The 12,858-nt window shown below is 42.8% G+C and overlaps 1 protein-coding gene across 2 annotated transcripts in view; it reads right to left on the reverse strand.

Annotated features, from left to right (window-relative positions):
- pdlim7 (PDZ and LIM domain 7) overlaps window positions 1-12,858 on the reverse strand; it is a 57,126-nt gene that overhangs the window by 29,930 nt on the left and 14,338 nt on the right. For both annotated transcript variants that reach the window (XM_080416921.1, XM_080416922.1), the window contains exon 3: window positions 7,280-7,431. In XM_080416921.1, the coding sequence (XP_080273047.1) occupies window positions 7,280-7,431 (152 nt within the window). The remainder of the gene's footprint in view (window positions 1-7,279; window positions 7,432-12,858) is intronic.

The following is a 12,858-nucleotide window of genomic DNA, read 5'->3' on the forward strand; positions in this document are numbered from 1 at the left end:
TTCTAGCCGATACGTGCTTGGCTTCCAAGCGGCAGTCAGTGATCTCAGATATTTCACTAAAAATGATCCAGGACATTCTTCTCAAGGTCGCATACATCATCGGCACGCCTGAACCACATCCCACCCAGACAGGTCAGCGGCGGCGGAACGGTGAAATATGGACCTATTGTGTCCCTCTGGATTATAAATGAAGAGGGTGGAGCTCTTCCCCTTCACTCCAGGGCCTGCACTTTGCAAAACGTCCGGTAAAAAGGCCTGTACCATAGATAAAAACTGAAGCCGTTTCCCGTGGAGATAACCCGGCATCGAACCAAAACAACTACAGTTGTTCCGATACCGATACCAGTATCGGAAAAGCTGTCGATACTGCTGGTATCGGTATCGGCGAGTATGTGCCATTCCGATACCATGTAATTTATCACATGATGATATGTCATTTGTCAGTCATCAATTATTTTGTATTTGGAATGCTTCAGTTGCACTATTGTTTTATACTCTTACTGTATCATTTACATTATTATTTGACTATCTTGTAGCTGCACTACATTTTTATTTATTCCTAGATCAGTGGTTCTCAAACTTTTTAATTTCAAGGACCCCCATAACTCTGAGAGTGTACAAATGGAACCAAATGGATCCGTAAGGGTCCATTTGGTTCCATTTGTACACTCTCTGAGTTACAGACCTGTAAGGGTCCATTTGGAACCCCCTCAAGTAACCCAGAGAGTCCCAGGACCCCACTTTGAGAGAAAAAATGGTATCGGTACATCTCTAAAAACAACACCACGCCACCGCATCTCATCTCATCAGAGCGGTCCTCCCACCGGGGACACAAGATAAACGGTCAACACTGGCCAAGACAAGTACAAATAATAATATGAACCCTCTTGCAGCGGTGGAAAGTGGTAACCAAGTACTTTTACTCGAGTACTGTACTTGAGCACAATTTAGAGGTACTGTACTATAACTTTACGTGAGTATTTCTATAATCCAATACTTGCATACATCACAAGCTAGTAGATCGGCCATTTTCAAAAGATTTTTGCCAAATTCTAAAACATTTTGCAAAAACCTGTGAAATGTGCCATTCTGCATAATGAGTACTTTATCTTTTGGCACTTTAAGTATATTTTGATGGCAATACTTTTTTACTTTTACTGTGGTAAAATTCTGAATACAGGCCTTTTACTCGTTACAGAGTAATTTGACATTATGGTATTAGAATATGGTAACGCATTTACATGATTATATCGCTGCTATTTTTACTTGAGTACTTCTCCCCACCACTGCTCTCTCGTTTTAACACAAGAAGGGAAAAAAAGGCTAATAGGATGTTGTTTTATACAACAACAACAAAAAGAAACGAGGGAGGGAGGGATGGAATGGATGGATGGATGGAGGGGGGGGGGGGGTTGAAGGGAGGGGTGGGGGGGTTTAAAAAGGAGTGTCTTGAGGAAAACCGAGGCGGAATGTGTGCCGTTTACAAAAGCTGGCCTCTGCAAAGAGCAGAGGACTACAGGCAGGGAAAGCACCGCATGCTAAAGAACTATGCACTGGATGTGTGGTGTCAAGTAACCATTGATGGGCTGGTACTGTATACATCTATCCAAACAATCACACCACTCCCTAGGATGGGATCTGCTGCTGAGGAGACATGATGAGACATGACCTCAAAAAGCAACACAATTCACACTTAACCACTTAAAAACCATCTAGTTTTAGAGAACCGGACTAGAGTCACCAAATCTCTTAGCCAAAAATAGCCGATCGGCTATTCCCCCCAGAAAATGGATGCTGGGGCTCAAGTGGTTAAAGGACCACTTCACCCATTTTCTTTTATCTTCATATAATTGGAACTCACCATTGCTCATTATGAGATGGCACAATTTCTGTCTACTTGGTCCATCTCTCTTTGGACAGTTTAGAAACCTGCCTACCAGTGACGTCATCGGTAGGCGGGTTTGGAAATTTCAAACAAGATGTCAAACTTTTTTTTTCCATTTTTGGCTTCCATTTCAGCATGCTAACTTTTCCAGGAAGATCAAGTCTGTATAGTTCCTATTAGCTGGGAATCCCCCATTGATGATGTCACTGGTAGGCAGATGTCTGAACTGTCCACAGCCCACCAATGAGACGCAGAGTGAGTAGATGGAGATTTCGCATGTCTATTAATGAACATTAGTAAGGACCAATTAACTGATAATTTATAATGTCATGGTTTAAAATACATTTCAATTCCGAACCCATAAAGCCAAGCTGAGCAAATTACTCTGATGGGGATACACATTTTAGCTTTTTTCTGTGGCGAACCCATAAAGCCAAGCTGAGCAAATTACTCTGATGGGGATACACATTTTAGCTTTTTTCTGTGGCAGCGTGACATTTTTAGACGGTCAACTCGATCGCGTCTCCATTCTCCAAAAAGGTGTAGAGTAGATGCGTTGTTCTATAGCAGGGGTTCTTCTCAAACTTTTTTATGGCACAACCCCATATTATGAGGGAAATGTTTTGCCGACCAATTCAGAAACAATTATTTTTTACCGTTTAATGATAAAAAAATATTTCTTCTTTTTTTGGTTGCCAACACCACCTTCCTGCGACCCCACTTTGGGTCGCGACCCATAGTTTGAGAACCACTGTTCAATAGGGAACTGAAGCCGGAGGTTTTTCCTCCAAAATCCACTCACTCTCATGCAGATTAATAACATTCTCTGGCACTGACAAGCAGACAGATAGGATCAGGCACATATCTTAAGGGCCGTACACACAGCACCAACTGTTAGTTTTGGCAACGGTGACCTGGACGCCACACCTATACGCAGTGCACTCCCTGTCAACTTCCTGACTGTAAGCGATTTCCCTTGCAAAACAGATTACACTGTTGACTCACCAGAGACAAAACCTAGAAGGACACGTTTACAGCCAATTGTTTGAAGGCGCTGATGCATTAGACTAATGAAACACCATGACGACAGACTGTTGGCCCGAGAAAAAACATTTCCCCCCACTTTTATATGTGGAGAAAAAATGCTAAATGTGAATATACAAAAGCATTCGTGCTGGACTCATTTTAAAGTTTTGGCATATGCATAATACATCTTCCATTTAAAAAAAAATCATTTTTTTTCTCCAGATTGGCCTCCAACTACAGGGAACAGGGAAGCCACAGCGTTATTAGACCCGGTCTTATTAATACATCAATGCAGTTATTAGACATAGTCTTATTAATATAAATCAATCAGAGGTGATAAGCGTGTGCACAGGTATTGACTTTCTTACAATATATGGAACTGGATGTTGGATTCCCCCGTACCACAGAAGAGCCAAAGAAAAGAAAATTATGTGTGTGTTCAGGCCATAACACCAGTGGATTTGACTGCTCGTTGTCACTCTCTGTGTGTGTGTGTGTGTGTGTGTGTGTGTGTGTGTGTGTGTGTGTGTGTGTGTGTGTGTGTGTGTGTGTGTGTGTGTGTGTGTGTGTGTGTGTGTGTGTGTGTGTGTGTGTGTGTGTGTGTGTGTGTGCATGCGTGCGTGCGTGTGCGTGCGCCTGTACTCGGCTTGTTTTTCATGCCTACTGTGATCCTAGAATAATGTCTGTCTGTCTGTCAGTCAAAGCCCAGTCCGATGCTACACCAAGCTGTCAGATTGCACCCAAGACACCAGAGTCCGGTGACAGACAGAAAGAGATGAACAGACAGACAGACAGATGCATAGAATGAAGACGAGTGAGCGAGCACATGTGACTCGCATACAAAAAGAGAAACCATTTAATTGTGGTCCATCATTCCACAGTGGAGATGATGACCTCAGCCTCTCCCATGGTCTCCTGAGCTCTCTCCCTCTCTGTGTCTGGCCTCTCCCTCCTCCTCCCCCAACACTCATCACAGGATTCCAGCATGAGTCTATTTGCTGTCTCACTCATGGGTTGCATAAACACACGTACACACACACACTCCTTTTTTGGGCATTTAGGTTGCGGTATTTAGTGCGTCAGTGATTCTCAACCGTGTTCATTTTCAAGGACCCCCGCGTTGATATGCATTAGGTCACGGACCCCCATTTGGATAGACTTCGTATCCAACGGGCGTCTCATCTAAACTGTAAAAATCCTCAGTGTTTATGTTACTCTGAGGGTGTACAAATAGAACCAAATGCACCCGGAAGGATCCATTTGGTTCCATGTGTACACTCTCAGAGCAACAGACCCATAAGGGTCCATTTGGACCCCTGGTGGTCCCCGGATCAGATGTTGAGAACGAGTGGAGAAACACACACACACACACGCTCCTTTTTTGGGCTTTTAGGTTGCGGTATAATAAATGACCTCTTTCTGCAGGGGAAAAAATAATAATCGTAACATCACCGTCAGCAGTTCTGTGATGTTGAGACTCACGGCATACGGGAAATGTGCTGTTCTCCCCCGTCTGAACCTGGGGTCACGTGACCCGACACAGAATTCTGCATAATATCCTTCATATGTTGTTATCTGAGCACAGACCGTGGCGTGTACACCATGAGAGAGAGAGGCCTGGTCTGTGTTAACAAGAAATACACAGCCGAACGTACGCAGTGATATAATGTCGTCGCTGTTTGTCGGGAAGAAACCTTGTATCTCCAAATTTCCACTTTTTAGGTTTCTTTGGTCATTTTTAATGCCATACAAGAATGTCAAGCAAAAGTAGTGAAAATAGCTCACAATGCGTCGAATCGCGACACATTGTGAGCTTGTAGATCTGCTGTTTTCACCATTTCTGAAAAATCCCTTTCCATTTCCTGAAAAGTTACGGTTTTGGCCATACAAGGTTTCCACCCGAAAGCTGAGAGAAAACCCTGAGGTTAAAACCTATGCTGTCAAACACTAATGCTACCTTAATACATGATTAAACTCTCAAATCTATGCTGCCAAACACTAATACTGCCTTAGTTAATGCATGATTAAACTCCTTGGCTATGAACCTGATTGCATGGTTAAGAAGTCACGGAGTACTTTTTGGCCATACTTTTCAAATCAACCCATGCTTAGTTTAAACATGCATAACTTTAACAAAAATATAAACACTGTGTTGGATTACCCATCTAGAGCTCAAGTTTCAGTATCTAAAGTTTCTAGTCCTCAGGTCCTCCAAAAAAGATTAAAAGGGAAACAATGGCTTCCTTAAAAAAAAACGGTAAAACCACAGGATGCTTTGGTAAACAGTCAGCAGTCATGTCAAGTAGACTGTGAGTCACATAGTCAATGGACTAGTCATTCCAGAGCACCGTTATGGTCCGACCGTCTTTAACAAACTGTTCTGGAGTCTGATGACAGACAATGACACAGTGGTGATCTTTCCAGTAACAGTTAGCTGTGCGTATTGACAGTCGCATTATGCACTCATTTGAGCATTACAAAACTAGGTAAATCATGTGCATCTCAGGAATCCGGATCCACATGGGAAACGGCGTGGTGGCTCCAATATGGATCTCAGGAATTCATGTGACCAGCCTGTGACGTCGGTCATCTATGACCCCGTTGACTTCCACTATAACGTTAAATTAAATATTTCAAAAAGTGCGGGAAATAAAATAGTGGAGATGCTTCTATGGCCTACTGGCAGTGTGCACAAGAAAGTTGGCGCTGATCCACCCACAGGGCTAGCCATTTGCACAACCACAACGTAAAAAGACAAAAAACATTCTCAAGACCTTTGATTTTACATCTAAAAGCAACAATCACTGACTCTACTTTTTACTAAACACTTAAGCTTTGCATTTATATCAGTTTCTTTCTATTGACACTGTGGGTTGAAAAAGCTTCGCAAAAAAAAATAATTACGTTCCTGATTGAAACTCCTTGGCTTGTGTTCTGGCTTGAGAGATACCAATTCAACGAGGAATATTCTGGCACAACGTTACGGTACGTACGTGAGCAGGTATTGTGTGCACACTGGCTGCTGGGAAATGTTATCTGACGCTGATTAAAGTGACTTGGGGGAAAATGTGATTTACCTTGGCTTTCCCTTCCAACAAACAGTTTTGCATTTACTGGGGAGAGGAACGCCTCCGATTGCATTATAATAGAGAGACATCATGTGAGAGTGTGTCTTGGCTGTGCTGAATAATGCTCTGTACTGTTTAAACGGAACAAAGCCCAATGCAACGGCCTGCTGGCAACGCACCAGAGAGAGGCTGGCAAAGACTGCTGGTAAGACTGGCATGGATGTGTGCTGGTAAGACTGGCATGGATGCCTGCTGGTAAGACCTGCCATGCCATGAATGCCTGCTGGTAAGCACCACTGAGCCCACCAACCCCTGCCTTGTGCCGTTTGTAGGGTGTCTTCCCTTGGTGACAATGTACAGCAAACTACCAGATGTATATTTTTCTGAAAAAGTGCTTATTGATTAATAAATTAATCTAAAAGATTATCACTAAAGAAAATAATGGATAGTTGCAGCCCTATTTAATAATTTGGAGAAAGTGCCACACCTGTAAAGTTACTAGTTAGTTATTACACTGCCATATGGGGACAAACTACACGGATATCCACCCATCTTGTCTCTGTTTGTGTCTGATAACGAGGGGTAAAGCATTTTATCATTTATCGACAGATAAACGGCAGAACCCTTGCATCTCCATATTTCAACTTTTGATGTTTTTTTTCCCCATAAATGAATGACCTTTGTTACAAGAGTGACAGTGTAATGCGAAAGCAGCTAAAATAGCCGGTCTTTGCGAGCTTGTAGATCTGCTTTTTTTTTGCTTCTTCTGAAAATGAAAGTGTCTGTGGGATTTACGAACCAGATTTTCAGGCCACTACACGGTCTTCACATCTAGTCCCATATTGCGCTGATCAGAGCAATGATCACCGCGTTATGGCCATTTGAAGTGTTAAACACTGCTGTAACACTGCTGAAGTGGCACATGTGTGTTTTTGTTTTTTTTGTGCGATTATTCTCATGCCAGTCCCCTGAACGGTTTGGTGCGGATTGCAGTAACGGTGTGCTTGTGGCCCCCGGGCAGGGTTGCCAGATCTGCTTATTATAATTTCCCCGCAAGATTTTATTTGAAAATAGCCGATCTACAAGCTCACAACGCGTCGCATCGCGACGCGTTGTGAGCTTGTAGATCTGCTATTTTCAAATAGCTGATGTATATGTTAAAGTGCTCATGTGGCCCATAGTAGCTTCTTTTGGGCTGGTTTTCCTAGGCCTGGTTGCTTGTTTCTCTCACAGAATCTGGCAACACTGCCCCCGGGGGCTCCTGACGTGGCATGGTGTGGTGAAGTGTGGGCACACTTACTTGCTGAGGGTGAGGGTGAGGGAATCTGTCGCTGCTCTGATTTTGTTCTGCGCCTCCACGTGGGTCATGTCCTCTGCGTTGCTGTCGGCGATGGACACCACCCAGTCGCCCACACCTACGCCCGCCTGAGCCGCCTTCCCACCGGGGGTGAGCTGGAGAGAGGAGACACGGAGCATTAGAGGAACAATATGACAATACGAGCTCATGTGTGTAAGTTACTGTGGCATAAACAAAATCCCTGTATTCCATTTCTGATTCTAAAAGGGATAATTACAGTCCTTTATTCTGATTGGCTGAGTCCCATGGTAACATCCTTGATAAACAACATGTATCAGTATCACTGCGCCAACGGCTTGTATACGATATTCACCGTGCTTCAACATCCATGATTTTGTCTTTCATATGGCAAGGTAAGAAGAGTGCTCCTTTTTGTCCCATGTTTGTGCAAGGTTCTACAAATCACTTTAAAACAAAAACAGATATCTTGACGCGTACCGCTTGGTGCACTCTGTACCTTAACCCATTAAGACCTGAAGCCGATTCTACTAAATGTCTTCTAAATCCTAACAGTTTCCTGAAAAACGTATGTTGCTATACATCAGTGGTGCTCAAGCTTTTTCATGTCAAGGACCCCCAAAATGATATGCATTTGGCAACGGAGCCCCATCTCAAAATATCTTGTTCCAGGGACCCCCAGAAGCAAAGATTTGAGTTTAAAATGTTCGCTTTCAAAAAATTATAATATATATATTAAAAGGATTTCCACATATTTTCAAGAATTTTCAAAAATAAGAGATCTACAAGCTCATAGCGTGCTTTCCCGGCTTTAATGGGTTCAATTCATTTGCACAGCAACTTCCTGGTTTGTGCTGGCAGTTTCAGGACTACTTGCTTGGAGAAATTGTTATTATTATTATTTTCGGTTAATTGCCAGCCATACAACTCATAGATCCATAAAGAATCCACAAGGATAGAGACACCTGCTCGTCTAGTGCCGTCTCTACATCCACGTGTTGATACTTGAAGTCAACATTCACAACCCATGAAAATCACACAGATGTTTTTCCTGCCGCCATCTGTCTTTCAGAACAGCTGCACATAGAAATGTTGAATGGTTTCATGGATGTTTGATCGCAATGTTTTCTAGGCTTACAGTAAGACATGTGAGAAGGACTCACAAACGGAGCACTTCACCCATTGTCAACCTTATCTTCATATAATTGGTCCTCAAGAATGCTCATAATAAGATGGCACCATTTCAGTTCAGAAACATGCCTACCGATGGCATCATCAATGTGGATTCCAAGCTACAGTAATGGATATAATAATACAGTAATAGGTCCTGGAAAGACAGCATGCTAAAATAGAAACCGTCGTTATTGCATCCTTAAAATGTTACATTTAGTTTGAAATGACCACAGCTGCCTGCCGATGATGTCATTGGTAGGCAGGTTTCTGAACCGTCCACAGCCCTCCTCTGAGACAGTGTGAGTGGACAGAAATGGTGCCATATTATAATGAGCATTACCACCGAGGACCACTTATATGAAGACAAGGTTGAAAATGGGTGAAGTGCTCCTTTAACCCATTAAGACCGGGAACGCGTCCGTGTGACATTTTTTTTATTTCTTTGGCTATTCAAAAATAGCAGATATACAAGCTCATAGCTTGTAGATCATCTGCTATTTTTGAAAATTCGTGGCAAAATCTTGGATTACATATTTTTAAAAGGGAACATTTGTAAAATATTCAGTTCCAGGAACCCCCAGAAGCAAAGATTTGAGTTACAAATGTCTGCCAAAAAAAAGAAAAAAATTCAAATATTTGCACAACTTTTCATGATTTAAAAAAAATAGCAGATATACAAGCTCATAGCGCGGTATATTTGCTATTTTTGAATAGCCCAACGAAATCGAAAAATGACACACAGATGTGTTCCCGGTCTTAAAGAGTTAAAGATCTCACACTATGTACAGTACTGTGTTTTTTTTTTCCTTCCAAACTTTGCCTTCCATCATCACTGGGTGGGAAGTCGTAATTCAGTCAAATAAATAACAAATTGCAAAAATATTTCACAGTTCAAACATCAGCTATGTCAACAAGCATTATCTCACACTTATCTCTACGGAGTTCACCCCAGTGGCCTATTCGCAGCAATCAGCCATCGACTGTGTTCACAAGAGCCAGGGTCATCCGCGTTCGCTGCACGAGTTACGCTGTTAATGATCAGTTATAGGCGACACGATGTCTGGGTTCCCCCAACGCAGCCGGGACATCGTCGCTGGCGGGCGGAGAACTCATATCTCCAGGTGTCAACTTTGTATGTTTTTTTTGTCGTAAGTAGACGCCCTACTTCGCCATACAAGAGTGTCACGCAAAAGTAGCTAAAATAGAGCGGCTATTTTAGCTACTTTTGAAACATTCCGAAAGTGAAAGTAGTTAACTCATTAAGACCTTATGCGGATTCTACAAATGCCTTCAAAACCAGTAGGTTCTTTAAATATTTTTCTAAAAAAATTCCAAATATAGCAGATGTACAAGCTCGCAGCGCTGCACAAAGTGAGCTCATATTCATCTTATTCCTGGAATTCTCCAGGGCGCCGACATTGCCTCCATCAGGGGGCGCCATTGAGTTCTTCCTCTGTGTGCTGCTTCATTCAATATCTTCTCACTTCCGGCCGTGGCCCCAGCCGGGCCAGCCCAGAGCAGCAGGTGGCGGTAATGCACCTTAATGAGATGGTTGCCAACCGCCTTTAAAGACAAGGAAGGCGGCGTATATACAGTCTACAACAGTGTTTTGCCACGCACCCGAGCGTATGTGCATGGAAAAACACTGTCGTAGACTATATATATATATATACGCTCAGTGTGTGACAAAACACTGTCGTAGACTGTATATACGCTCCCGCAACGCGGCACAGGTCTTCTTCTTGGAGTTTTATGGTGGTTGGCATTCGTGAACATTGATCAGCGCCATCTACTGATATGTGTAAAGCAAGTACACCGGAAACGCATTGATATGTTTCACACTCGGATCAGATATGGGACTCCCCACCCTCTCCACCCCCTACGTTAGACCGAGTGCCGCGCTACGAGCTTGTAGATCTGCTATTTTTTTTTTTACGTGAAAATGTGTGCAAATCTTTGAATATATATTATTTTAAAGCAAACTTTTTTTTAACTCAAATCTTTGCTTCTGGGGGTCCCTGGAACAAAATATTTTGAGATGGGGGTCCGCGGCCAAATTCATATAGTTTTGGGGGTCCTCAGCATGACAAAGTTTGAGCACCAGAATACTGGAATATTGAATATTTTCAGAATACTGTTGAGATTTAGAAGACATTTGTAGAATCGGCAACAGGTCTTAATGGGTTAAGTGTGACTGAGGGTTTTTATGAATATTGAACCAAAGAAAAGTATCAACAAGAGCTTGTGACTAAATAATAACCACATCGGATCCACTGAACTCTTTTTTACATTTCCTGACAACTATAACGCTTTTGGACGTACAAGGTTTCACACCAGACATCGACGACGATCATTTAATTTAACACTGTCGGGACAAAGATTTATTAAGTCACCTCTCCCTATGATGTCACCCGTTGCACAAGCCTATGATGTAGCACACAAGTAACTCTAAACATGAACTTGGACTCACGACAGACACAGAGGGTGGGTGACCTTTGTTGTTAGCAATGTTTGCATCATTTACTGGCAGATATGCAGCGTAACTCGTCCAGACAGGTACGTCGTTAGCCAATAAGTGACATCATAATCATAATCATCATCATCAAGTCATTAACGTAGAGTGACACCCCCTCTGCTGCCTTGGGCCATCATGCAGACTGCAGACCCGAGTCCAAGCTGTGAGTAATAATAACGCCTGAGTTTATACTTAGATGCACATGGGTATTGTGCAACAGAAATAGCTGATCTATATCAATGACTCACCCTATGACCTATGAAGCCTTGAATTCATAGAGATTTTCTTTTGGTTTTTTGTCCCATTCCTGATCCAACATTCCAATATTTGATTAACTGAAGTAAATAAGGGGCCAAGCTTAACAAAAAATAACATCCAATAATATCCAACACATTACGGTGTGACAGTTGTTTTTGCTTTTATATAGTTTGACTGTTGTTAAGCTTGGCCCCCAATTTACTTTAATTCATCAAACATTGGAATATTGGACCAGGAATGTGACAAAATCATCTTGAATTCAAGGCTTCATAGAGCGTGAGTGATTGATAGAAAAATTGTCATTTTGGGGGTGAACTACTCATCTAAGGCTGAGAGAGCAGAAGCGTTTCATTGTATTTTCAATACGATGAACCTGAACTCAAGAATGTGATCATAATCAGGAACATGTCACACACCATCAATACAGGATTAATAATGCCCTCTTGAATCTGTTGGTATTACCACACACACACACACACACACACACACACACACACACACACACACACACACACACACACACACACACACACACACACACACACACACACACACACACACACACACACACACACACACACACACACACACACACACACACACACACACACACACACACACACACACACACACACGATGCCAAAACGTGTTTAGTAAGGACTTTCGTCAGCGGGTCCCTAAAGGCTTAACGAAACTCAAGACCTGTGTCAGGGTCTCAGATAACTGAAGTACAAAGTGTTCAACATCAGATAAGTGTGCAGTGCGCTACGGCATGAGCGCCAGGATTTCTGGCACAAAAAAAAAAGAAAGAAAGAAGAGAAAGCCTATCAGGATTACTCTCTGATGTCATGGATGCCTGCAAGCGTTAGCTCATCAAAAGGCCCACAGGACACAAGGCTTCAATCAATAGCCTTCTGGCATGTTCCCACTAAGCTATTGGGTGCTCGCTTGCTTTGATTCCGGCAACATTAAAAGACAAATACTAACGTGAAGAGCGAGTTAATGGGCTACAGTGTGGAACACAAGGGTAGAACGGGGTGAAAATACACAAAAGACGCACTGTTCTACGCCCCCCTACCTTTCCCCCCGCGAAACCTTGCCCCGAAACTATGCTCTATACAGAGAGAATCAAAACATGTTAAATGTTTTTTTTTTTTTTAAAGCAATCGGGGACGGCTTGTGCATTCCGCAGACTACAAAAACCCACATTTGTTCTGGAGCCAAGTTCAAACATCACTTTTAATTGCCTTTGATTCACACTCACTGGAAGCAATTAGGAGGGTTAAGAAGTCATCGTTCCTGCAGTGGGGTACAAGCACTTCAAAGTGCTCTTCAAACAGCCTGGACTGGAGAAAAACAACTCCGGCCTCCAGACGCTGCGTGTGTCACACACACACACACAGAGAGAGAGAGAGAGAGGAGGCACAGTCTGGCCTGATGCCAGCGCTGGTGGACAGTAAGGAACCGACTAGGTACATTTACTCGAGTACTGTACCGAAGTACTTTATCTGTACTTAACTTGAGTGTTGGTATTTTTGGATACTTAGTGTGTGACTTTGACTCTAGTACATTTCAAAGCGTCGCTGTCGGGCAGAAACCTCTGAGCCCCATATTTTAA

The sequence above is a fragment of the Gymnoscopelus braueri genome (assembly GCF_963280865.1).
Source record: "Gymnoscopelus braueri genome assembly, chromosome: 20".
In the NCBI taxonomy this organism is placed as follows: Eukaryota; Metazoa; Chordata; class Actinopteri; order Myctophiformes; family Myctophidae; genus Gymnoscopelus; species Gymnoscopelus braueri.